Source organism: Mesocricetus auratus, unplaced genomic scaffold, assembly GCF_017639785.1.
Source record: "Mesocricetus auratus isolate SY011 unplaced genomic scaffold, BCM_Maur_2.0 Super-Scaffold_100018, whole genome shotgun sequence".
Classification (NCBI taxonomy): Eukaryota; Metazoa; Chordata; class Mammalia; order Rodentia; family Cricetidae; genus Mesocricetus; species Mesocricetus auratus.
In genome coordinates, this window is record NW_024429199.1 from 3,562,012 (window position 1) to 3,589,326 (window position 27,315).

General features: G+C 44.4%; 1 protein-coding gene across 1 annotated transcript; it reads left to right on the top strand.

Moving 5' to 3' along the window:
• Positions 1-3,777: 3,777 nt before the first annotated feature.
• Rpf2 (ribosome production factor 2 homolog) lies at positions 3,778-26,648 on the top strand. The gene is made up of 10 exons (XM_040728161.1): positions 3,778-3,901; positions 5,692-5,824; positions 7,173-7,210; positions 9,143-9,182; positions 10,726-10,807; positions 12,762-12,838; positions 14,779-14,878; positions 20,011-20,113; positions 23,899-24,043; positions 25,021-26,648. Exons 1-10 carry the CDS (start codon positions 3,879-3,881, stop codon positions 25,198-25,200), a joined length of 921 nt encoding a protein of 306 aa, XP_040584095.1. The 5' UTR covers positions 3,778-3,878; the 3' UTR covers positions 25,201-26,648.
• Positions 26,649-27,315: the final 667 nt, after the last annotated feature.

A 27,315-nucleotide genomic window follows, 5' to 3' on the forward strand; every position in this document is an offset into this window, starting at 1 on the left:
GTCAACCTGGACCTGTCAGCTCTTGCAGGTTAAAAGGGCTCAGTACTGTGGGATTGTCCCATCTCTGCTTTACATGCTAGTCTCAAGTAGTGAGTTCCCCCAAGTTACCAACAGCTTACCACTTGGCTACAAACTGCATGTTCCCACAATCCTTTCCTCATTTTCAACCACTTGCCGTTAAAATAGCTCATAGAATTTAGGAAAAGGACCTGGAGAAGTTTGTTTACTAGATTTATTACTTATCTGTTTTGAGGTAGTTTCTTATATAGTCCAGTCTGTTGTCTACTGAGGATAACCTTTAACTGATCCTCTTTGGAAACAGCCAGATGGAGAGATCAGATTCTTTCAAAGCCATCCTCCCAGAGCCTCCATATAATCAATACAAACTCACAAAGTCCTGTCGTGGAGCTTTTATAGCCGCTTCATTATTAAGCATGGTTGAGTAAGTCACTGGGCACATTACAGCAGCTCCAGTCCTCTTACCATTGCTGATGGTAAGTCAAAGTGAGGTGGAGAGCTCCTCGCTGTTTCTTTAATTCAGTGCAGGAGTTTGAGCCTAGGACCCTGTGTTTCGTAGTAAGTGCTGTGTCACTGACACAGACCAGATAGCACCCTAACCTGAACATATTTTGAAGCCAGGCTCCCACCTGTTGTTCTTTGCTGCAGCTTCGGCAATGAAACACGATCTCGCCAAACTCAACAAATCCACATGGAGTCTATTGGGAAAGGGAGCCGAGGGAGGGGAGCAGAAATGGAAAGAAAAGAGAACAGGCAGGAGGCGCTTCCTTATGTAGGGAAAGGGAACAGTCCGGGAGGGGGGCTGGAGAGATGGCTCAGAGGTTAAGAGCGCTGCCTGAGTTCAATTCCCAGCAACCACATGGTGGCTCACAACCATCTCTAGTGACATCTAGTGCCCTCTTCTGTTGTCCAAGCATAGAACACTGTATGCATATATAATAAAATTAAAAAAAAAAAGAACAGTCCAGGAGTTGAAAATGGAGACATGGAGCTGCTGTTGACCCAGCTCTGCGCACCCCAGTTCCACATTTCTGCACGCAGAGTCCTTATGCAGCCACCTAAGGGATGCACGATGCAGCCATGCAGCCTTTGACAGCTGTCAGTGAGGAGGGATCCTCTGTCAAAGATGGATCCCTGGGCAAGGGAAGGTAGCCTGGAGAAGAGCTATCCTGGGCAGGTAGAGAGCCTGAGAATTAGAGCGACCCTGCAATCAGGAAAGGTTCCCTAAGGAGAAGGCACAGACCCAGGAGAGGGCTGGCATGGAGTGACAGGCAGGTGTTGAGGAGAAACCACAAGGCCAGAGAAGGAGAGGAGTTGGGAGCAGGAACAGGGCCAGGTTTCCCAGGACCCAGGGAGAGGTCGAAGAGGTAGAAGCCAGGATGTCAGCACCACCTGCCATCATTTACCCCAATATGCAAAAAGATTTCCTGGAGTGGCAGGACATATACATTTAATCTCGACTGGCCATAAGGAAAGGCAGCATTACAAGAGCTCTACGTCAGCTTTGGTTGCATTTCACGATCTTTCCCCCAACAAAGAACACAAAAGCACAGACCTTAATACAGTAAATTAGGTGCCAGGTAGTGGTGGCACATGCCTTTAATCCCAGCACTTGAGAGGCAGAGGCAGAGGCAGGCAGATCTCTGGGTTTGAGGCCGGCCTGGTCTACCAAGAGAGAGGTCCAGGACTAAATAGAGAAACTCTGCCTCAAACCAAAAGCAAAAGAAGAAAAACTGGTAAATTAGCCAGGTATGGTGGCAAATGCCCATAATCTTGTCACTCAAAATGCAGAAACCAAAGGATTGAATTCAAGGTCCTGTGGTCTGCATAGTAACTTACAGGCCAGGCAAAGCAATGTAGGGAAACTGTGTCTTACGACAAAACCCAAAGCCTAGTAAGTTAAAGTTAGACACGAGAGAGCACACTGTGAGAATCAATTCATACTATGTACATTCAGAATAGGCAAGTACATAAAACTGGATTAAAGGTTGACAGTGTGAGCTGTGAGTGTTGTGTGCTCAGATGCAAAGGTATTCTGACTCTTGGGAGCCACAGAATATTGCATGTTACAGCTCAGATGGAAAGGTATTCTAGCAATCGGGAGCCAAGGACTACCACAGGTCACAGGAAGCTTGGCAGCTTATAGCTCTGCTCTGGCAGGGGAGGGCTTTCCCAGTGTATAACAACTCCACCTTGCTAGGGGAAAGATTTCCCAGTGAAAGTGTTACAGTCTGCTCTGGCTCAGGCAAAACGTTACTTCTCTCCACCCTGGTGAAAGAAGATCAAACCCAAATCTCCTTCAAGAGATTTATTGAGAGGGAGGAATCCAGGAGAGTGGCTGCCTCAGCGAGGGTGGCAGAGTACAGCCACAGGAGAGCCACAAGCTGAACAGGGACAGGGTTTATATAGGACTTCTTAGCGCACAGAGTTTTTCTGGGGAGATTTCCAGGGTGGGGATTGGTCAGATTTCAATCCCTGAACTCAGGTTGGCTAGATACCATGCTTAGGAATTGGTTTTCTGCTCAGGTTCAGTGTCAGATTTGGCTCTAATTTTAGGGACAGGGCATATTTCTTTTTTTTTGTTTTTTGTTTTTTGTTTTGTTTTTTTCGAGACAGGGTTTCTCTGTGGCTTTGGAGGCTGTCCTGGAATTCACTTGGTAGTCCAGGCTGGTCTCGAACTCACAGAGATCCGCCTGCCTCTGCCTCCCGAGTGCTGGGATTAAAGGCATGCGCCACCACCGCCCGGCCAGGGCATATTTCTTTTACTGACTCTGATTCTAGAGTCAAAGTATATTTATTTGGCACTAGTTTCAGGGCCAGGGTGCATTTATTTGGTTCTGGTTGCAGGGCCAAACAAAGTGTATTTCTTTTGGCTCTGCTGAGGGTGTGTTTCTTTGACTGACCCTTTTCCCCTACAGACATTGCCACTGGGTGGATGGGTAGGGGAGCTCTTTGAAATAAAAAAAAGTATGTTGAAATTATATAGTGGTTATGGGTTGCATTTTTTTCTTTCTTGAGACAGGTCTCCTGTAGCTTAGGCTGGCATCTAGAGGCCCACATAACCTGATCCTCTTGCTTTCATTTTCAAAGTACTGAAATGCCAGGCCTGCACCCCAGTGTTGACCTCTTTGATGAGCATGAGACAGCACCCCACTGTGGAGCCTAGGATGGACTTCAACTTTCAATTCTGCACTACTCTCCCAATGCCGGAATTACTGTTTTACAAGGCTGTATTGGATTCACCCTATACCACTGAATTATACATATATGACTATATGCAAATTATATGACTAAAATTTGAGGGGACATCACAATCAGCAGTATTTTTTTTTTTTTGAGACAGGATTTTTCTGTAGCTTTGGAGTCTGTTCTGGGACTCGCTCTGTAGTCCAGGCCTTGAACTCAGAGATCCATCTGCCTCTGCCTCCCAAGTGCTAGGATTAAAGGTGTGCTCCACCACCGCCCGGCTGTTACATCTTTTATGTAAAAAGCAACTGAGTTATCGACCGGTTTCAACTGATCTCTCAGTTAAACCAATAAAGTTTTTTTGTAATTATCTGAGTACCGTGCATCCAACCTTTCTAGAATCCTGGTTACTTCCTTGAAGATGAACATTTGGTTCCCCAAAACTCGACTCCACAACAAGTCACTCAAAATGCTTACTTTCCAGAAAACAGCCCAAACAACACTCCGTAACCAAGGGAACAAAACGCTATGCCCTCCCAAAATGGCCGCCAGCGAGGACCGCCAGGCTGTCTAAGGAAGCTGCGTTTTGTACTTCCGGTACCGCCTCTTCCGGCGCTAGCGGCGGCTTCGCGGAAGTGAGCGGCACACGTGTGTTTGCTAGGGGTCCGGTAGCGATGGACGCCTTGGATAAAGTCATGTAAGTGTGTGTGGGACGCGAAGTCTTGGGAGGGAGTCTCGGTGACTGGGATGTTGCCTCCGCCGTGGTCTCGTCCCGTTATCGCGCTCTGGGAAGGAGCCGGCCGCGTCTCCAGCCCGCGTCCTTGCCGGTGAAGCGGTGCAGGAGACCGAGCTGCGGCCTGGAGCCGCTGATGGATTCTCAAGTGTGAGCCTGGCGGTGGATGGAGTTAGGAGTCCAGGCCCTTAATCAATTTACCCTGTAAAATAGCTGTCATGATAGCTTTGTGTCGTACAACTGTAGGGAGCAGTGTTTGCCATAACAGCGCAAAGTTTTCATCTTCCTTTTCCGTTCAAATTTGTACACCTCTGCTTGCTTATCGCTGACTGATGGTTACGTTTGTTCAAAATACTTACCGAGTTGCCGAATGTTACTGCATTGGCAGTTAGAGTTTTCCGCCGCCCCCGCCCGGTTTTTCGGTACAGGGTTTTCTTTGTAACTCTGGCTGTCCTGGAACTCGCTCTGAGGATCGCGCTGGCTGGCCTGCAGAGTGCTGGGATTTAAGTCGTGCGCCACCGCCGCCCGGCTCAGTTTTTTGCTTTTTAGATAATCGTGCCATGTAAATGACAGTTTGTTCTTAGTCAGATTTTGTGCACCCACCGTGCCTCACCAATAAAGCCAGTAAGGTGCTGTTTACATTGACTACTGGTTAGTGAGACTGAAAAAGACATGGACTATAGAGTGTATGGCCGTTACCGCTGTATAAACGCAGTGCGTGCCTTGATTTGATTTAATAAAAAATGCATCTTCAGTGACCAGTGACTAACTACATGGTTTTACGAATGGCATTTCATTGGAGGACAATTTTTTGACTATGTGGGAAACTAAGGTGTATGTATATTGCCTTTTCCCTCTCTCCCTCCCTGTCCCAGTACTGGAAGATGGAAGGTTATATTAAGAGAGGAGACATTTTGTTAATAGATGAAATGAAATAGGAGGCAGAGTTGAATCCTTTCTTTTAAACAGAAATGTATAATAACATCCTATTATTGTCCCACCATAAAAGCAGAATAAATTCTTTTTGTTTCTTATAGTGGTTGTAGGTGGTTGTAGATTTGTAGATGAATTCTTTTTTTTTTTTTTTTTTTTTTTTGGTTTTTCGAGACAGGGTTTCTCTGTATTGTTTTGGAGGCTGACCTGGAACTCAATCTGTAAACCAGGCTGGCCTCGAACTCACAGAGATCCGCCTGCCTCTGCCTCCCGAGTGCTGGGATTAAATGTGTGCGCCATCACCGCCTGGCCATAGATGAATTCTTTTCTTTTTTTTTTTTTGGTTTTTCGAGACAGGGTTTCTCTGTGGCTTTGGAGGTTGTCCTGGAACTTGGTTGGTAGTCCAGGCTGGTCTCGAACTCACAGAGATCCGCCTGCCTCTGCCTCCCGAGTGCTGGGATTAAAGGCGTGCGCCACCACCGCCCGGCTTTCCAAACCTAATTCTTAACTTAGTCCCTTAGCCCCAAAATTCTTTATTGTTTGATAATAAGAGGTTTGGGAAAAACAAGTGCTAAAACAATGTGGAAATATCCAAAGAGTTTTTGTAAGGAACCAAAAACTGGCAAAACACGCATTTAACAGTAATGATAAGATACCTTTGCTAATAATATCTCTGAAAAGGTGAGCATTTTTATGTTGTTATTAATGATGGAATCCTACTTGATAGATGCTGATTATTTTTAGGTCATCAGTCAAGTTGTAGGTGTGTCATGGGAGGAAACTGTGTAAATTGTTATGAATTGTGCTTTTTTTTTGGACAGAAAGCCTAAAACAAAAAGGGCTAAGAGATTCCTTGAGAAGAGAGAACCAAAAGTCAGTGAAAACATTAAGAATGCCATGCTGATTAAAGGGGGAAATGCAAATGCAACCGTGACTCAAGTGCTCAGAGATGTGGTAGGTACATTGACTTGCTCTTTCCTTTCTTTAAACTAAGTATCTGCGTGGATGTCCAGGGAGGCCAAAGGCCCTGCATCATCTGTAGCTGGAGTTACAGGTGCCTGTGAGCCTCCCGATGTGGTAGGAACTCTCTACAAGAGGAATGCCTCATCATCTTTCTAGCCAGGTTAACTTGCTTTAAAAAAAAGTCATGCTTGGTGGCACACACCTTTTATCCTATCCTGGTGTACAGAGGGACTTCCAGGATAGCCAGGGATACACAGAGAAACCCTATCTCAAAAAACCAAAACAACAGCACACAGGGTCTTACTATGTAGTCCAGGCTGACGTTGAGTATTCTTTTAAAGTAAGGTTAAGCTATTTAGGAACTTTTGAGCATACTGACTTGTGTCAGATGTGATTAGGATTGTGACGTCTTTTGTTTTCTTCGAGACAGGGTTTCCTACCACTCGCTCTGTAGCCCAGGCTGGCCTCGAATTCACAGAGATCCACCTGCCTCTGTCTCCCGAGTGCTGGGATTAAAGGCGTGCGCCACCAACACCTGGCGGTTTATGGGCATTAAAAAAAAATTGTGTATGGGTATTGTGCTTGCCTGTATGTCTGTGCACCACCGATGTGCCTGATGCCATTAGAGTCCAGAAGATGGCTTCAGATCCTCTGGAACTGGAATTACAGAGTTGTGAGTTATCATGTGGTATTAGGATGTCATTTGTTTCCTCTTTAACCATGTAGGCTATGGGACTTCAACCCAGGTCAGCAGGCTTGCTGGCAAGCACCGTACCGCCCGCCCGAGCCACACCACTTGTCTTTGAACTCTCAGCCCTTTGTCTTCACTTTCCGAGCCCTGGGATTACAGATGTGAGCTACCATGTCTGGCCTGGCTTGTTCATCTTTTTCTGAAATGTTTATTCTGAATGTTGTACTGAGAGGAAACAGCCTCTCCTTTCCAGTGACCCTACACAGTTAAGTACGTTCTAAGAACAGTGCAGTATTACAGAGCAATGTTACAGTGCAGTGCAATATTACATGATGGCCTCTGTTGTCAGAAAAAGGTGGCAGTGCTCATTACACCAAGACAGGGGAAACACTTAGCTGAGAATCATCAAATGCTTTACTAAACATGGTGCCACATACCTGTAAGCCCAGAACTCAGGAGTCAGAGGAGACAGATTGGCCGTCAAGGCAGCCCACGCTTCATAGTGAGATCCTGCCCACACCCCTGAATTGAAATCTGATGTGATGGCTCATTAGTATAATTCCAGTATTTGAATGACTGAAGCAGGAAGATTGCCATCACTCTGTTTTTGAATGCTTTGTTGAGAAAGTTTTAAATTATGTTTTACAGTATGCACTGAAGAAACCATATGGAGTTCTGTATAAAAAGTAAGTTGGTATTATTATTATTATTATTACTTATTTGTTTAGCTGTAAAAGTAACAATTGCTTTATGGAAGATTGGAAGAAAAAAGTATTTGATCAGTCAAATTAATATTTGATTGAATGGTTATTTTAAAGTTTTTTGAGACAGGGTTTCTGTGTGTTAACAGCCTTGGCTGTCCTGGAACTCGACCTGGCAAACTCCTGCCTCTTCCTCCCAAGTGCCACCAGGCCCTGCTCAGAATATCCTTGTGTAACTGTAATATGCCCATGCCTTACTTTGAAATAATTACATATGCACAGGAAAGTTGTAAGACTTACTAGAACTCCTGTGTGTCCTTCACCCAGCTCCTCCAGTGTGACATCTTGAATTATTATAGTGCAATTACTCTAAGTGGGGAATTGACATTGCTGTGGTAATACGGAGTAAAGTATTGATTTATTTACTTGGCTCTTTTCTCTTTCTAGTTTCCACACTGTTTTTAGTTGTTTCTCTAGTCTTGATTTTTTCCCCCTCTTGGCAGTTCTGGGGATTGAACCCAGGGCCTTGTACATTCTGGGCAAGTGCTCTGCCACTCAGGGATGTCGGTCCCCAGTCTCCAGTCCCCAGCCATTATCTTCTGTTGTTGTGTGTATGATGCGCATGTGCAGCTCTCATGTCCCATGCAGGTGTAGAGGTCAGAGGACCGTCTTGTGCGGTTGGTTCTTCCGTCTTCCTGGAGGCTCTGAGGATTGAACTCAGGCTGTTAGGCTTTCAAGGAAGTGCCATTGTGAAAGTCTTATTGGCTTTGTCTCTGGTTTCTTCATAAAGTTATTATTTTTCCCTTTGTAGCTAGTAAATATTTAGGGAGATACTTTGAAACTATGCAAATATAGTTATCACTCATTATTTCTTGGAAGTGGAACTATGACTTCCCAGGAATATACAATTTGTGGGTACTACAGTCCCGAGTATAAAATGGCATGGTAGTTTCATAACATATGCACAGCTTCCTGTATACGTTCAGTTGTCCCTACATTACTTACTGTGTGAGTACTGGGTGCACAGTTGTGCTATATTGCTTAGGGAAGAATGCTAAGAAACAAAGGTCTTCCAGTGTTGAGTGCAGATGCAGCACCCCCCCCCCCCAATAATTCCTACACACAGTTGCATGAATCTGTGGGTGCTAAACACACAAATTCTGAGGACTCTGTCTCCTTCCTTTCTGGAAGCTGTTACCCATCCTGTCTGCAGTGTCTATGTGTGCGGTCAGAACGGTTGTGGTGTTCTTGTGGCCTGTCTGTTTGTGCAGTCAGGATGCTGTGATACTCTAGTGTCGTCCTGTCTGTGTGTGTAGTCAGGATGCTGTGATACTCTCGTGTTCTGTCTGTGTGTCTGTGTGTGCAGTCAGGATGCTGTGATGCTTTAGTGTCCTGTCTGTGTGTCTGTGTGTGTAGTCAGAATGGTTGGAATTCTGAAGTAAAAAGTTGTCTATCCTTTTATTTTTAAGTTACTTAAGTCAGTGTGTGTTCAATATACTCTTGAGGGTTATAATACATGCTGCTATTGGATCCCAGTCAAATTCAGTCTCAGAATACAATAGCCTTTTAATAAGAAAATTTAAAACAGAAAAGAAACAGCAGAGATGGCTTAGCAGATCACTTTTCCATTATTCCTTCTGTATATAGTCTGTATTCTTTTACTGATAATGTTATTTGTTTGGTTTTGTTTTTTGTTTTTTTTTTTTAAGACAGGATTTCTCTGTATTGTTTTGGAGGCTGTCCTGGAACTGGCTCTGTAGACCAGGCTGGCCTGGAATTCACAGAGATCCACCTGCCTCTGCCTCCCGAAGGCTGGGATTAAAGGCGTGGGCCACCAATGCCCGGCTGGTTTTGGATTTTGAGACAAGGTTGTGTATAGTCTAGACTGACCTCTTACCTTCTTTTTAATATTCTTAGGAAAAATATTACAAGACCATTTGAGGATCAGACATCACTGGTAAGTTCAAGCCTCTTTACGAGAGTTCATATGGGCAGCACTGGTGTATGGCTTGGGAGTGAGCGGTAATGGTGCTGGCTCGTGCTTGCCTAGCATGCCTGAGTCTCGTTTCATCCCCAGCATTCAGAAATAACAGAAATAGCTGTGTAAAAATGACTCCAGACTAAGGGCTTTGTTCATGCCAGGCAAGGAGTCTGCTAACTGAGCCACATCCCCACCACTCCTGGTAGTTTTAATGAAAACAAAAACTTAACGTCTAGAAAGAGAAGTGTTGGAGTGCCAGCTCCCAAATAATGACTTAATCTGCAGAGGATGACTGAATGTATGGTCCCCCTTCCTCTACTTCACAAGTACTGGTATTAAAGACATTTAGCAACACACCTGTCAGGAGCTTTTTACAGAACACATTTTAGAAAATGCATTCCCATCGACTTAGACCGTGAATCCATTTTACAGAGTTTTTATTTTTAATTATATGTGCATATGTGCATGAGTCTGTGCACATGCAAGCCAGTGTGTGCAGACACCAGAAGCATTTGATCCCTTGGAGATGAGAGTGCTAGGAATTGAATTCAGGTCCTCTAGAAGACCAGGACCAAGGAGTCTAAGCTGTATTCTGACTATAAATATTTTTGAGCGCTTGTGTAGAGTGCCATCAAATGACATCTCGTAACCTTGGGGTTTTGCAAGACTTATTATTTCTGATAAATTAATTCTCAGGAAAGTTAATTTCTAGGACATTGTAAGGTTCACAGCCTGAATTCTTTCTTTTTGAGATAAGAGTCTCCATGTACCCTGGCTGTTCTAGAACTCACTGTGTAGACCAAACTGGTTTTGAACTTACAGAGATCTACCCGCCTCTGCCTCCTGAGTGCTTCAATTAGAGGTGTGCACCGTCACACTCTGTCTAGCCTGAATTCTTGACTTTTCTAACTCCTTCACACTGGAAGTGGATGGGCAGGCAGTTCTTTGCCCCATTTTCTTCTGCATAGAAACTTACTGAATGAGCCGGGCGTTGGTGGCGCACGCCTTTAATCCCAGCACTCGGGAGGCAGACAGGCGGATCACTGTGAGTTCGAGACCAGCCTGGTCTACCGAGTGAGTTCCAGGACAGGCTCCAAAACAATACAGAGAAACCCTGTCTCGAAAAACCAAAAAAAAAAAAAAAAAAAAAAAAAAGAAACTTACTGAATGATAATCAAATTAGGAGCTCACCCCTCAGGGAGTAATAGCCAATGTGTGTGGCAAGGGATGGGTTGTGGGGTGGAGAATTTATGGATTGATCCTGTTTTGCCTGTTCTTTGATCTTTTTCATTGATTTTGAAGGGTTTCTAGCTGAATCTAATTTGTGCACATGTGGTGTGTGCATGTGTGTTTGTGTGTGCAGGTAATATGTTTGGTTTGTTTGAAGACAGGCTCTTGCTGTGTAGCTTTGGCTGGCTTGAATTTGCTGCATTGCTTCTGTGTCAGCCTCCCAAATGCATGAGCCACCACAGCAAGCCAGCCTAAGATTCTCCAATGGTCTTTCTTTTGTTCTTTATAGGAGTTCTTTTCAAAGAAGTCAGACTGTTCTTTATTCATGTTTGGCTCCCATAATAAGAAGAGGCCGAATAATCTAGTAATAGGTAAGTATCATATTCTTTGTTGTTTGAGATGGCTGGCCTAGAACTTACAGAGATCCCCTGCCTCGAGTGCTGGAATCGATGGCATATGACACCACTCTTTAATGTTTTTACTCATAGAGTCAGCTCCATGCCTCATATGACTGTTTCCAGGATTCACTGTCAATATGAAAGCTCAGAGTAGTTTCTGTTGCTGCTGTAACCTTGTTATTGTTTTTTTTTTTTTTTGAGACAGAGTTTCTCTGTATTGTTTTGGAGGACTGCTGTAACCTTGTGACACTGGATACTTTTTTTTTTGGTTGGAGTCTACCTCAGTGGTAGACCCTTTGCCCAGCCTTTTGAAAGCTAAGTTTGGAATCCTAGCATCACCACCGAAACTTTCTATCCACCAGTGACATCAGTATTGCCTTCCAGCCTAGGGAAGTGAAAAAGAATGTGAAGTAATTCTTTTTTGTTTGTTTGTTTTTTGTTTTTTGAGGCAGGGTTTCTCTGTATTGTTTTGGAGCCTGTCATGGGCTCAGTAGACCAGGCTGGTCTCTAACTCACAGGGATTCACCTGCCTCTGCCTCCCAAGTCCTGGGATTAAAGGCGTTCACCACCAATGCCTGGCGTGAGTAATTCTTGGTTAATAATCTTAGGACACCATTGCAAACATCTTGGAAAGCACGTTTTAACAGGAAATGTGGGTTCCTGGTGCTCTTTTTTTTTTTTAAATTATGTGCATTGGTGTTTTGCCTGCATGTATGTTTGCGTGAGGGTATCAGATTGTGGAGTTACAAACAGTTGTTAGCTGCCATGTGGGTGCTGGGAATTGAACCTGGGTCCTCTGGAAGAGCAGTCGGAGCTCTTAACTGCTGAGACATCTCTCCAGCCCCCCTGGTGCTCTGTTTATCTATTTATTTATTTTATGTATGTTTTTGTATATATACAAACCACATGGAGTTACAGGAAGTCATGACATGGGTGCTGAGAACCAAAGTCCTCTGGAAGAGAAGGAAGTGCTATTATCCACTGAGACTTCTCTCTAGCCCTGATATATAGAGTTTCTATCAAACATGTTTAGTCATAGGCAACCCCTTTACACTCTGTGGTCTTCATATATCTTGTTTTTTTGAGGGTGGATGTTATTGTTAAGGTTTTATCCCAATCCTGATATATGCTGACCACTCCTGGTATTGCTGAACTACTCTTATAACTCATTTTATTTAATTGTTATTACTGTTTTGTAATTTATTTGTTTTTATTTTATGTGCATTGGTGTTTTGCCTGCATGTGTGTCTGTCTGTGTGTGGGTGTCAGATCTTGGCGTTACAGACAGTTGTTGACTGCCATGTGGGTGCTGGGAATTGAACCCGCATCCTCTGGAAGAGCAGTCAGTGCTCTTAACCTCTGAGTCATCTCTCCAGCCTCTTGTTTAATCATTTTTTAGTAGAGTCTATTTATCCCCAGACTTGATATGTAGCCCAGATTGGTCTTGAGCTCATCCTCTTGCCTCCCCAGTGTTGGAATTGTAGATGCTCACTGTCACACCCAGCTCCCCATTTATCCCATAAAGTAAAGGAGTTGGGCTCAATGTGAGAGTGTAGAGGTTTTCCTTGACTAGTATCCTAACAATACAACTTAATAGTAATGTCCAAGTTTAAGAAAGGAGTGTGTGGGCTGGGCGTTGGTGGCGCATGCCTTTAATCCCAGCACTCGGGAGGCAGAGGCAGGCGGATCTCTGTGAGTTCAAGGCCAGCCTGGTCTACAAAGCGAGTTCTAGGACAGCCTTCAAAGCCACAGAGAAACCCTGTCTCGAAAAAACCAAAAAAAAAAAAAAAAAAAAAAAGAAAAGAAAAGAAAAGAAAGGAGTGTGTGAGTTTGGAGAGGCAGAGAAGACACGGATCATTGGGGGCATATAGTTATATTGGGTGGCTGTTTGTGAAATCTTTATGTTTAAAAATGCATTTCCTTTTAGGTCGTATGTATGACTACCATGTGCTGGATATGATCGAACTAGGTATTGAGAAATTTGTGTCTCTAAAAGATATTAAGGTAAGATATTGATCATAAAACTTAATAGCATTTTAGTAATGTTCTTGGCCAATCCAATACTGGCATCTTGTGGTAAAAAAGTACTGATAGAATTTTATAGAAAAAGAACCTCATGCAGAAATACAATTTTACCTTTATTTAAAAAGAGAAAGGTGAGCCGGGCATTGGTGGTACACAACTTTAATCCCAGCACTCGGGAGGCAGAGGCAGGCGGATCTCTGTGAGTTCGAGGCCACCCTGGTTTACAAGAGCTAGTTCCAGGACAACCTCCAAAGCCAAAGAGAAACCCTGTCTCAAAAAAACCAAAAAGAAGAAAAAAAATGTGGACTGTGTGGTGGTGGTACACCCAGTTCTCAGAAGGCAGAGGCAGGAGGATCTCTGTGAGTTTGAGGCCAGCCTGGTCTACAGAGGGAGCTCCAGGAAGAAATCTTGTATCAAAACAAACAAGCAACAACAACAAAAGAGGAGTGTATTTATAACATACAATACATGTGGATCTTATAAAGGCTAAACTTCAGAGTGATGACCAGTCCTGGTTAGGCCTGTGATGTAAACGCTGTCTTTCCTAAGTGATAACATTTACAGACAATCCAAAGATTTCTGGTAGAACATTGCTCTACAATTAAAAAGCTCTGCCGGGCATTGGTGGCGCAAGCCTTTAATCCCAGCACTCGGGAGGCAGAGGCAGGTGGATCTCTGTGAGTTCGAGGCCAGCCTGGTCTACAAAGTGAGTTCCAGGACAGCCTCCAAAATAATACAGAGAAACCCTGTCTTGAAAAACCAAAAAAGAAAAAAAAAAAAAAAGAAAAGAAAAAAAGCTCTGACTGCCCCTGTGATATTTTGTCTCTTAGCTATTGAATTACCAGCATAACTCCTCTTCAGGAACCTGCAACTACCTGCTTTGTTTGAATGGGATTATGAAACAGGAAGTAGTAAAGTATAGCCAAAACAGCCCGAGAAAGGCAGGAAGTGTCTTACTTCAGATTGTCCCATCAGATACATTATTTCACTTGGATCTTAGAGGTGTGAGATCAAGGCAGTTTCCCCTGGCTGGTGGGGTCTTTGTTTGCTTTTGAGGCAGGGTTCACTGTGCACTTTGGCTGACCTGGAACTTCCAATGTAGACGGTGGTCTTGAACTCAGAGACCGACTGCCTCTGCTATTTGAGTGTTGGGATTAAAGGCATTCACCACCACACCAGGCCCAGTTTTCCATTTAGATTTGGTGATTGGAACCCAAAGGGGTTTAATTGTTTAACCTTAGAGTCATGCATGTGGTAGATAAAACCAAGATTAGGATTTAAGCGTTTAGAGAGAAAGAATATGGTTTGTAGTGGAGGCTGTATAACGTAGTGGGGTTTGTGTGTTGCTTTGATGTAGGGTTTTGAATAACCCAGGCTGGCCTCAGACTTGCTGGGTAACCAAGGCTGATCTTGAGCTTCTGGTCTTCCTGTTTCCATGTTCCAAACACGCTGGGTTTGCCGGCATGCTCCGCTGTGTGCAACTGAGCTGGTGGGACTTGAGGCGCATGGTATGCTTAAATGATAGTAAATGTGTGTCTTGCTCATTTCTTCAGCTCTCCTTTAAAAAGGGGACAGATCTCGAAGGGTTAGTAGAATGATTAAACTAAATATCCTTCTCATGGCTTTGCAGAAAGGCTTTTGCTGGCTCCTGTGTAGTCAGTAACTCCAGCTTCCTTGGGTTCAGAGTAGAATAGCGACCTCAAGTGGACCTGTGGGTTCAAGGCATGTCTTGCCATTTAAATGATATTTGTGATTTTCTTGATCCTCAATTGTGGATGTAGCAACAGTAAGTGAGGTAGTATGTGTAAAAATGTTGAGATTATGTTAACATGTATTGGTGATCTTAAAAATTGTCATATAAGTTCTTTGGATTTTGGAAATTATATAATTACAGTACTTTTTTTTTTTAAATCTCACAGACTAGTAAGTGCCCTGAGGGAACAAAACCCATGTTGATATTCGCTGGTGATGATTTTGATGTAACAGAAGACTATAGAAGATTAAAAAATCTTCTTATTGGTAAGTGTTAACGGAACTCATCTCATTAACAATTACAGCTACTTTTGAGACTTACGTTTTCTGTAAGATTAAACTTGTTCACATTCCTTCACCAAACTGTACAATACTCATATCTTTTGCTCCGTTCTTTTTGTCCTACTGAGCTTAGTAAGGGTTGCATTCATAAGCATAGGGAGAGGTGGTGGAGGTTTACAGGGACACAGGCAAATTACCAGTGGCTGTGTTAAAGAAATTTCTCTCTTCTCCAGCAACAATTCCTGCAAAGGCTGTTTGGGACCTCTTTAGTCCCTTCCCCATGTTTTAGTTATGTTTCTATTGCTGTGATAAAGCACCTACCACAGCAACTTGGGGAGGAAAAGGATTTGTCTGGCTTACATACTCCGTGTCTCAGTCAATTGAGGGAAGACTAGACAGGAGCTGAAGTGGAAGAAGCCACAGAGGAGTGCCTCCTGCTGGCGTGCTCCTCACAGCTTGCTTAGCCTGTTTACCTACCCAGCGATGGCACCTGGTACAAGAATCCCAGCTGATGACAGCCGCCGTGTCATGCCTGGACGGTAGAGTTCACGGCACTCCTCCCTTCCAGCTCTTTGGGTCTTCCTGCCCCCCTCCTCACTTCCCTGATCCTCGGATTTGAAGCTAATCCAGCACTTACTTACTTTCGTTACTTTGACCAGTTGTGAGTCTGCAGTAACTGCTGCCCTCTACAAAGGATGCTTCTCCAGCGGTGAAACCGAGGGCAACACTGATCTGTGGTGTACACACAAATGTAGAAGCAGGGCAGTTCGACAGTAATGTCATGTCCAGTTAGCTAAACACCAGAGTTGCGTCTCCATCGGGGCGTGTAACCTCAGTCACAGGCTTTTGACCAAGTTTACAGTATCAGATGTGAATTTTCTCCTGCAGAGGGGACCTCAAAGCTAGTGAGAAACAAGTTGTTTATACTCATGACAGTCATGCATTGTTGCATCAGGGAGCGAATCTTGCCTTGTGGGTCAATAGTGTAGCATGCAGGAACCACAGCTGAGTTAAGACTGTATTTTTTATTTTTATTTTTTTAACTCTTTACTCTTGGGGGTGGCACCCAGCTTTCAAATAATCACATGGAGACTTACTGTTACTTATAAATGCTTGGCTTGTTTCTAGTAAGCTTTTCTTAAATTAGTTCATCTGCCTTTTGCCTCTGGGCTTTACCTTTCCCTATTTCTGTATATCTTTTTTCCTTCTTATTCCATGTCTGGCTATGCAGCTGGGTGGCTGGCCCTTGGCATCCTCCTCTCCTCCTTTTCTCTTCTCTTCTATTTATTCTCTGTGCCCACCAGGTACACCTGTTTTTCTCTCCTGCCTAGCCATTGCCATTCAGCTCTTTATTAAAACAATAAGGTGTTTCAGGCAAAGTAACACAGCTTCAGAGTTAAACAACATAAAGAATGCAGTACATCTTTGCATCGTTAAAGAAATATTCCACAATATAAAAGCATGTAACACATATTTAACTGATGTTCCACAACAAGCCAGCAATCCAGGAGGGAGAAAGCTTCTAGCTTAGTCACACCTTGATTTCTCTGTGCTGTGACCAAAGCTTGCGTCTTCAGCAATGGTGTTTTATCTAGTTCTGGTGGGCAGCTGTCAGCAGCGCAGTAACCTGTGTTATTTAAGGTGAGGGAATATCTTTTTATTTATCCATTTATTTGTTTGTTTGTTTTTTCGAGACAGGATTTCTTTGTGTAGCTTTGAAGCCTATCCTGACACTCTGTAGACCAGGCTGGCCTCGAACTCACAGAGATCTGCCTGCCTCTGCCTCCCAAGTGCTGGGATTAAAGGCATGTGTATTTTTAAAACTTTTTGTGGTCTTTGCCCTATGCCATTTTTGAAAAATTGGTTGCATATAAGTTGTGTACTTGACTTTAAAAACAGGAGGTCATCAAAGGATGGTTATCATAATAGACATGTTAAGACACAAAAAGCTCTCATATTAACTTGCAATCGTTTATACTTGTATTACTGGGATTATAATGTTCAGAACTCAGTCAATAATAATAACTATTTTTATTATTTTTTTGTTGTGCTGAGTATTGAACCCCAGAGCCTTAGACTGCTGGTCAAATGCTCCACCTCCCACTACTCCAGACCTTAAGATTTATTTATATCTGAGTGTGTCTGTGCATGCCACAGTGTACACTGGGAAGTCAGAGGACAACTTTGTGTAGTTGGTTCTCTTTCCATCATTACATAGTTCCTAGAGATGGAACTCACATCTTCAGGTTTATGAGTAAAGCACCTTTACCTGCTGAGCCGAGTCATTTGCACTCTTGGTTATTTGTGACACCGTCTCACTCTGTACTTGAGAGTAACCTGAGACTCAGTGTGAAACCCAAGCTGGCCTTGAACTTACAGCCATTCTCCTGTCCCAGCCTTCCAAATGCTGAGATATAGATATAAGCCACCACACCCAGTGGGTTTTTTTTGTTTTGGTTTGTTTGTTTGTTTGTTTGTTTTCGAGACAGGGTTTCTCTGTATTGTTTTGGATGCTATCCTGGAACTCTCTCTGTAGACCAGGCTGGCCTCAAACTCAGAGATCCACCTGCCTCTGCCTCCCAAGTACTGGGATTAAAGGTGTGCGACACACCCAGTGTTTTTGAGAAGGGTCTTGCTGTGTCTCAAGCTGCTTCAAACTAGCCATGCAGTCTTCCATTCAGTCTTTTGAGTTTTAGGATTATACTCTTGCTCTGTTACTCATGGCTTTGTGTCTTCTCTCTCCCTCTTCCTTTTCTTTTTTTCTTTTTTTTTTCCTTTCCTTTTTTTTTTTTGAGGCAGGGTTTCTCTGTATTGTTTTGGAGCCTGTCCTGGAACTCCCTCGGTAGACAGGGATTCACCTGCCTCTGCCTCCCGAGTGCTGGGATTAAAGGCATGTGCCACCACCGCCCGGCTCCTTTTCTTTTTTCTTAACTTTCCTTTTTGCTTCGAGACAGGGTTTCTCTGTGTAGCCCTGGCTATCCTGGAATTTGCTCTGTAGACCAGGTTGACCTTGAACTCAGAGATCAGTCTGCCCCTGCCTCCTGGGTGCTGGGATTAAAGCATGTGCCACCACCAGGTCCCTTTTTCTTTTTGTGCATGCATACGTGTGCATTGTGTCTCTTGAAACGGGTTTGTACCTAGGCTGGTACCAGTGTGCAACATTCCTTTTATCTGTTTCTTCTAAGTACTGGGATTTCACAGAAGTACAAACATGTGCAACTACTCGAGGGCTAACTGGATTTCTCATTAACTTGGACTTCCACTAGATGGCATGAAAGACTACATAAGACTGTGATAAGGGAAGGGAGTGGAATGGAAAAGAAACTTGGGACAGAAGCAGAAATGCAGTGAAAGTGTTGTTGGTCAGGGGAGGCTAGGTTTAAGTATAAATAAGTCAGGCCGCTGCTTGGTTTATGTTATGTGTTCAAATGAAATACAGTACAGCAGCCCTGTACTATAGAGAGAGTCATCACATGATCTCAGTCTGTGAACACCATATTTACATTGTAAAGTGGCTGTGACACCACAGGGGAAGTAACTTTAGGATGTGTCCTTATGCAGTGTGTGACAGGAAAGTCAGTAGGGAAAGGCTCATAGAGGACCCTCTCCTGCAGATTCCTTTTCTGGTCTCTTAAACAGCACAGTGAATCTACTGGGAATGAACCATATATATGCTAGGCAAGCCTTCTATCATTGGATTATACACTCAATTGCTATTTAAAAAATTATTATGTGGGTCTGATACGTATGTGGGTGTGCATGTGTGTGGAGGCCAAAGGACAACTTTGTGGCATTGACTCTCCTTCCTCTTTGGGTCCTGGGGATTGAACTTGGGTCTCCAGGCTTGCTAGCATGTACACCTACTCACCGTGCCATCTTACCTACTTGGGACTGCTTTTCTTCATGAGAACCCAGTATAATGTGTAAAGGGAAACCTTTTCCTTGAGAGAAGCCTTCCCGCCAGCCTCGTTCTAGAGCTGCATCAGTCCCAAATAAACACATAGGCTATATTAATTATGAAGCTGTTGGCTTTGCTTGTTTCTTACTGGCTAGCTCTGCCTTAAGTAGTTACCCCATAATTGTTAATCTAAGTATTTCTCTTACCGGAGAGGTTTCCGGGTTTCCTACCCCATGGCGTTACATCTCGACTCTCTGTGTTTCTCCTTCCCAGAGTTCTCCTGGACTCCTAGTCCCACCTATCTAGATTCCTACAGAGCGAGTTCCAGGACTGTTACACAGAGAAAGAGGACAGTGAACAAAGACTAGGCATGTTTTGGTGCATGCATTGGGAGGTAGGGTCAGGGTTCAGCGAGTTCAGAGTCACCCTCGTGGTGAGGAGTTTGAGGATGGACTGGCATTACTAGTTATTAACATATCTCAGAACAAACTAAAGTAGGGCTAATTACATGCTTGACTTTGGTTATAGTCCCAATGCTGGCGGGGTAGAGACAGTCTTGCTGACCCTGGGGGAGCCTAGCCAAGGGTACCAGGGAAAGCCTGCTCCTGGGAACAGAACTGGAGATTGCCCTCTGGCCTCAATGAGAATTTGCATATATTCCCCTCACACCCCCTCCATGTGTATGCACACACACACACACACACACACACTTGTAACCTGTAAAGATAGCACTTTGAAACTTTTTTGTTTTGTTTTGTTTTTCGAGACAGGGTTTCTCTGTATTGCTTTGGAGGCTGTCCTGGACCTCGCTCTGTAGACCAGGCTGGCCTCGAACTCACAGAGATCCCCCTGCCTCTGCCTCCCGAGTGCTGGGATTAAAGGCATGCACCACCACTACCCGGCTGTAACTAATTTTTTTTAAAAAGTGATTTATTTATTTTTATTTTATGTACATTGGCATTTTGCCTGCATGTATGTCTGTGTGAGGGTATCATGAGGATTAGCTGTCATGTGGTTCTGGGTGTTGAACCTGGGTCCTCTGGAAGAGTAGCCAGTGCTCTTAATGGCTGAGCCACCTCTCCAGCCCCTGTAACTGAATTTAGACTCATCTTGAACTCACAGAGGTCCGCCTGCTCCTGCCTCCTAAGCGCTGGATTAAAGGTGTGCACCACCACCGCTGGCTAGTTATTTTTCCTAACAACTGAATGTGTGCTTTCAGATTTCTTCAGAGGCCCCACAGTGTCCAATGTCCGACTGGCTGGATTGGAGTATGTTCTGCACTTCACTGCTCTGAACGGGAAGGTTTACTTTCGAAGCTATAAGTAAGTACATTTCCCGGTGTTGTTCAGAATCCTCACGCTTCATTCTAACTCATAGTTGGTTCCTGCCCATTGGGTGTGGGGAATTTTTAGTTAGCAATGGCAGGAGCTGTGCCCTGACCCTCTCTTCATCCGTCCTCTCTGCTAACCTTGGTCTGAGAAACTCACTTTTCCAGGGTCCCTGATCATCTCTCGTGAGCCTAGTATGTTCAGTAATCTTCCTTCTGTGGTGTCTCATTATTATTCCTGACTAGATTGAGAGCACCAAGCCACAGTCAAGCCAGACAAGGCAGTTTTCACAATTTTAGATTTGAAAGCTACAACATAAGCAGGTAGAAAGTACCAAGGACAGACTACATTAATTTCTCCTCCAGCATAGGTTTCTGTCATAGCCCAGTGCAATATCAACCTGAGTATAAACCCAACAAGCAGATGGTTCTGTTGTTTGGTTTGAGGTTTTGGAACGCTATCTATATAGCTTAAGTCTGGCCTTGTACTCATTGTGTCGTCTGGGTGGACCTCAGACTTGGAGTCCTCCTGCCTCAACCTTGTCAGTGCTGGCATTACAGGCTGGAACCAGTACTCCCAGTCAGATTCTTATTTTATTGATGAGATACTGACATGCTAAAATTACTCCTTGTAATTTTGCTCTTCTTGTCAGTTAGTCCTTCTGTGCCCCAGCGGTATACAGGTTCACTGATGGACAAGCTGGGCAGGCTCAGTCCTTTCCTCGTGGCCTTGGTCACTCTGCCCTTCTCACTGCCACTGCAGATAACATGAAGGTTGGTTGACCTTTGGCCTCTTCCACATGCACACATGTGTGCTCGTGCACACATGCACATGCCTCAGACGTAAGAGCAAGGGTAAACCGTAAGGACATCATGGCAGTACATCTTTTATCCAGCATTTGGAGGGCAGAGGCAGGTGGATCCGCCAGAGAATATGATTGCTGAGTCACTTTTAGGGTTAGCCTGGCAGTCATTCATGGAACAGTGTTTTAATTTTAAAGTCAGAACCCCTAGTGTAAACTTCTGTTTTCATTTTGGGGGGACAAGGTTTCATGTAGCCCAGGCTAGCTTTGAACTTTCTGCATAGCCCAGCTGGCCCTTCATTCTGACCTCTTGCTTCCCTCCCCAGCTCTGAAGTTAAAGGGTTGCTTGTGGCTGTGTTGCTGTGTCTTTGTCCTTGCTGCCTCAGTGCAAAATGTTGTAGCTGCTGGCGTTCACACCCGTGCTCCTTAAGTGATTATGTCCTTTTCGAAGGAAGGCAGCTCTGCACATGAATTAGCAGATGTCTGGTTGTTTTTGACAAGGCAGTCTGCCAGTGTAGTCTCGTACTCACTATGTAGCCCAGGCTGGCCTCAAATCATGATTCCCCCTTTCCTCTGCCTCCTAACTGTTGTGATCACAGACAATGACTACCATGCCCAGTTGGAATATGAAACTACGTTAGTACATTCTGTGTAATGCTTTTTTGGTTACTGGTCAGTCATAGTGTTTCTGGCTTCGCTCTGTACATTCTGTTTTTTGTCATATGTGAGCATCATTTGCTTTCCTTTGCCAGTTTTATTCTGCTAATGGGCAGAACCACTGTAGTGATGCAGTTTTGTAAGATCTAGTGTCCCTCTGACTGTGCAGTACTTGAACTTGTAGTGATCCTCCTGCTTCAGCTTCCCAAGTAGCTGGAATTAAAGGGATGGACTCCCAGGACCACTCTGATGGTAGAGTCTCAAATGCCACATGTGCTGGAGTGTTGGTTAGGGTATATTCAGAGAAAGATGCCAGACAGGAGGTGTTTACCTCAAAACACCTCCTGTAAGCTTCCAGTAAGAGAGACTGCACAGTGAAAACAGTGTCAGCTGAGGGAAAGTAGAGGGGAGAGAGAGGATCATTGGCATGGAGTGGTACTGTAACTTTGACATTCCCTTTCTTTGTAGCCCAGGCTGGACTCATGTTTAAGCCATATTTTGCCCTCCTAGGGCTGGGATGGCAGACTCATGTCAGTGTGTTTAGCATTCATTTTATCTTTCTCTTCTGGAAGGAGTGAGACAAGGTTTGTCTGTGTAGCCTGGGGATTTTGGAACTCTGTAGACCAGGCTGGCCTTGAACTCAGATCTGCCTGCCTCTGCTTCCTGAGAGCCGGGATTAAAGGTGTGGGTCACCATGCCTGACTCATTTTGTCTTTCTGTGTTTCTATAGCACTGTTGTTGAACCCTCTGGCCTTTATGTGTCACAGGCTGTTTGTTTCATTTAATTGAGAGTAGGTGATTGCTTGCCTTGTCTGCTCTTGTGATTCTTGCTGTGACCAGCAGCTGTGCTCCCGTGAGTGTGCAGTCTTGGTTGGCTATCTTGCAAGTGTACTTAGGGCCCAGAGTTTCTGCTAGTGTGCCTGGCACATGCATACCAGCTTCCTGCTCTTTGCTTTCTTGAACCTTCCTTAATTGTTCTGTTTCTTCTCATTACCCATGTTCTCTGTTGCCTCTGTGGCTTTTTGTGCAATGCTAGTCAGTTAATATCTCCTTGCCGCCCCTTTTCCCCAATACTTTTTTACCCGTGGGAACATCAAACGTGGTTCAGATTTTGGATTGGGTGTTTTGTTGATTTTTTTAAATGTTTTTATTGAGGCAGGGTTCACATAGCCCAGACTGGTCTGAGGTCACTGTGTGGCTGAGAGTGGCTTCTTACTGGTCCTCAGGCCTCCACTTCCCAAGTGCGGGCTCGCACCTGCTCCTTTGCAGATCTGCCAGCTCTTTTTAGGGTACCACTCATAAAGCACTTGGACCTGAGAGTAGAAAGGGAGATTAGTGACAGGGAAGTGGGCATGTAGGAGAAAAGTGGGTGCACATTATGAGTGCAGAAGATAGTGATGAACTTGTTTTTTTTTCCCCCCGAGACAGGGTTTCTCTGTATTGTTTTGGAGGCTGTCCTGGAACTCACTCTGTAGACCAGGCTGGCCTCGAATTCACAGAGATCCGCCTGCCTCTGCCTCCTGAGTGCTGGGAGTAAAGGCGTGCGCCACCAACGCCGAGCGAACTTGTTATTAATATGTTAATAATACAAAGAAAATTACCACCCCCCCACCCCAACCCCCTCACCAGCTCCTCATTCTTCCTTCCCCTCCTGCTCTCCCAGGTATTTCCAGATCTGGAGTTATTTGACATAGAATGTTGAAGAAGTTGTAATTTTATTCGGATTTTTAGATTTACTACAAGTTACCGAAATCATTAATGTGCTGTAGGGGAAAGTTGATTTTGAATGGGTTGACAACTCATACAATGTTGGAGATGAGAATTTGTTAATCTTTTAAACATACTCTTCCTTTCTTCTTTTGTTTCTTTTTCTTCCCCCTGAGACAAAGTCTCACTGTGTTGCTATGGCTGTCCTGGAACTCACTGGGCTGCCCTCAGACTCACAGACATCTACCTGCTTCTGCCTCTCAAGTGTTGGGATTAAAGGTGTGCACCACTGCACCCTACCAAACATTGCTGTTTTAAAACTCAGTTACAATTATTATTTGGTGCTAGGTGTCAAACTTAGGGCCTTGTGCAAACATTCACATGCTCTACCATAGAATTACTTAGAAGTAATTTTTATACTTGTTTCCCAGCAATATTGTGCCATTTCATTTCTGATTTTTAAAAACTAACCAAAGGGCACTTGGTATGAATGTCTGAGGTGGCCTTTGCAGTTATTTCTGTACCTATTTAAAACTACAAAACCCTTTTAACAAAGATATTTCAGAGGAGGACTTTAAAAAATTAGCAGAGCATTTCCTCTCTATTCTTACAGGCTGCTGCTGAAGAAATCTGGTTGCAGGACACCACGAATTGAACTGGAAGAGATGGGACCATCGATGGACCTGGTTCTGAGGAGGACACACTTAGCATCAGATGACCTTTATAAATTGTCCATGAAAATGCCCAAAGCTCTCAAGGTACGTAACCTGTGATGTGGTACTGTGTTTATTTCTATTCTACTCTTGCCAGGAAGAATTTGTGGGACATTATATTAAAAATATACATGAAAAAAATGAATAAAAAGTTAGGCTCAGAGCCAGAAAAAGAGCATATGTAGACGTAAGACGTAAGGGTAATACAGAGTTGCAGAATCCAGGAGTCTAGTTTGACTGATAATTTTCTCATAGCCAGGATTGCCATTTTTGGCACAACCAGAACATTGTGGGCATCATGAAGACTGGGTTGAAAGCTGTTTTCAGAGTGATGTATGCGTTAAATGTGTATTGACTTGTGGCCTAGTCTGGCCTTGCTCAGGATTCTTCTGTCTCAGACCCTCAAGTGCTGGATTATAAGCATGCACTACCAGGCCCAGCTTTGTTTTGACTTTAAATTGTTTCAAAAACAGCTAGAAAGGCTAGAAGATGACTTAGTGGTTTAAGAGCACTTGCGACTATTACAGAGGACCAGAGATTGAGTCCTAGCATCCGTCATGCCAGTGATTCACAACCAGCTGTACCTTCCTCTTGTGGCCTCCATGGGCTCCTGCATACATACACATAGTTAACAATGAAATAAAAGAAATGTCATCGCAAATAGACACCTTGACTCTGGACTGCTAGTGTAGATTGAACTAACAATTAAAACATCTAAGGCTAAGCATAGGACACTGTCTTCATACGTGACAGTGGTCAGTGTGATGACCTGACATTTTTCCCAGATGGCAGTGTTGTAGGACATGGGGGAGGGGCTAGTGGTTGACTCTGAATGAGAATTTGCACTTTAAAGAAGTCCCATGATCCCTAGAGAGGAAAGGTGTGTAAAGCTGTGTCCTTTGTGCCATTGAGTCTTCACAGTGGGAATGTTACTAAGAGGTGTATGCTAGGTTTTTACCAGTTATATGGTAAAAGGCCACTAAGAAATCAAACCCCATACATCTTTTTTCTCTTGTTTACAGCCAAAGAAGAGAAAGAATATCTCCCAGGATACTTTTGGTACAACGTTTGGAAGGATTCATATGCAGAAGCAAGACCTAAGCAAACTACAGACCAGGAAAATGAAGGGGTTGAAGAAGCGACCTGCAGAGACAGGGACAGAAGACCAGGGGAAAAAATCAAAGAGAATGAAGAAAAACTAGTGGAACCTAACTGAGAGTGACCACTTTCTTGTGGTTGCTTACTGAGAATTGTTCAACTGAGTCTGTTCAGTTTCCTCATAGGAATTGGTGTTTATTTGGAGGGGTGGAGGTGTGACAAGACCTCACACTGTAGCCCAGGCTAGCCCCAGCACTTGAGTGCTGCAATTACAGGCGTGTACCACCATACTCAGCAGATTGTATATTTCTGTAACATAATTTATTACTTAAATTTTATACAAAATTAATTAATATGCGTGTGGGAGCACGTATGTCATGGTTTGTGTGTGGTCAGAAGCCAGCTGGGGACTCGGTTGTCCCCGTGGGCATTGAACTTGGTCACTCAGTTTGTCAGGCTCCGCAGTAAGTACCTTAATCCACTGAGTTTCTCCACTGGCCCAATTTATTACTTATCGTTATGAACGGTAACACTGCAAGTTTAAAACAGGCTTCTTTACCTGTGCCATTGGGTCCCAGTGTACTTGCTGCCTGTGCTTGGGGTGATAGCCCTCTCTCCAAGTACTTCTTTTTGACTGTGTGAGAACCGGGGGCCACCCCATCTGTGGACAGGTGGTGCTGACTGCAGTAACTTGGGCAATAGGAGAAGTGAGGTGGAGTCGGTGTGAGTGCTTGGCAGGGCTTTAATGGGGGAGGGGGGCTCCTGAGAGGGCTTACCACACCGAGTGATCAGGCTGACCCCGACCGCGCGCGCGCGCGCACACACACACACACACACACACACACACACAACACTGGTCGTAACTGGTGTAGTGTGTATTCTTAGGAGGAGCTGAGAGGCTGTTAGAGATGGGGATGGACACACACACACACACGCACGCACGCACGCACGCCACTGGTTGTAACTGTGGTGTAGTGTGTATTCTTAGGAGGAGCTGCCTTGTGTAAGATGCCAGTCAGTGGCCAGTTTGTCCTGGGAGACATGATGCCCCTGGGGTCCTTACAGTATAGTACACCTGCTCTTGATGGTGGAGCTGGTCCTTATATAGTGGGGGTTGAGGACAGCCATACATCACTCAAGTAGGGAATGGCACCACACACTGACGAGAGTGGACGGGAGGGAAAGACAGGCACACTTTCTAGTAACAACAGGTGGTGGATCCAGACCGAGAGCTTTCCAGCCCTGACCTCCTGTGCTGGTCCCTGCCTCACATTAGATATTAGGCAGCAGTGTGAATCCCAGGGAATGCGTGCCCTACTCCAATACACAGCTGCAGCTTGACCTGGTTTTACTCTTACTGTTTTGCTAGAAATCTTACTAACTAGAAGATTTATCAGGGTTGGATTGGTTATGCATGGCTTTGATTCCACCGCTAGGGAGGCAGAGGCAGGCAGATGCCTGTGAATTGGAGGGGCTATGCAGTGAGACCCCATCTCAAAAGAATCTGGATTCGTGGTTTAAAGCAGGTTATTAAAGTGACTCTGTGACCGTTGATGTGGTCCTGCGCTGTCCTATTTTATCCCTGAGCTTCGGATGATGTGCTGGGCTTCACCATTGAGCCATTCCCAGCCCACAAAGGAATTCAGCAGGGTACCTTTGAGAAGGGTAGAGCCCAGAACTGGCAAGTTAAGGTGAAAGACTCCTCAGGAAGTGAAAGGCTGCCTGGAGAACCTGGGTATTTGTAGATAGAAGAGGAAGTAAATCAGCCCCGTCAGTGAGAAGATAGAAGGCACTGCCACCGCCTCCTAGTGTTATCTGTTTCCAGGGAACAGTAAACTTAGGTTCCTCAAGTTAGTCCTTAACAAAGGAAGTATAGAGTCTGTTCCTTTCTCTCTCTGCCCAAAAGGATTTACGTATTGTGAGGTCCACTTGCCTCTGGCTCCAAAGTACTGTGATCAGTGGTATATGCCACCACACATTTATTATTCATTCATTATTGTGTGTGTGTGAGAGAGAGAGACAGAGACAGACAGAGAGAAAGAGAGAGAGAGCGAGAGCATATGCATATGACTGCAGGTATCAGTGGAAGCCAGAAGAGAATGTCAGCTTCTCTGGAGTTGTGTGTGAGCTGCTGGATATGGATAGATTCTAGTACTAAACTCAGTTTCTCTGGAAGAACAGTATTTTTGGTTTTTTGTTTTTTGCTCTAACCACTGAGC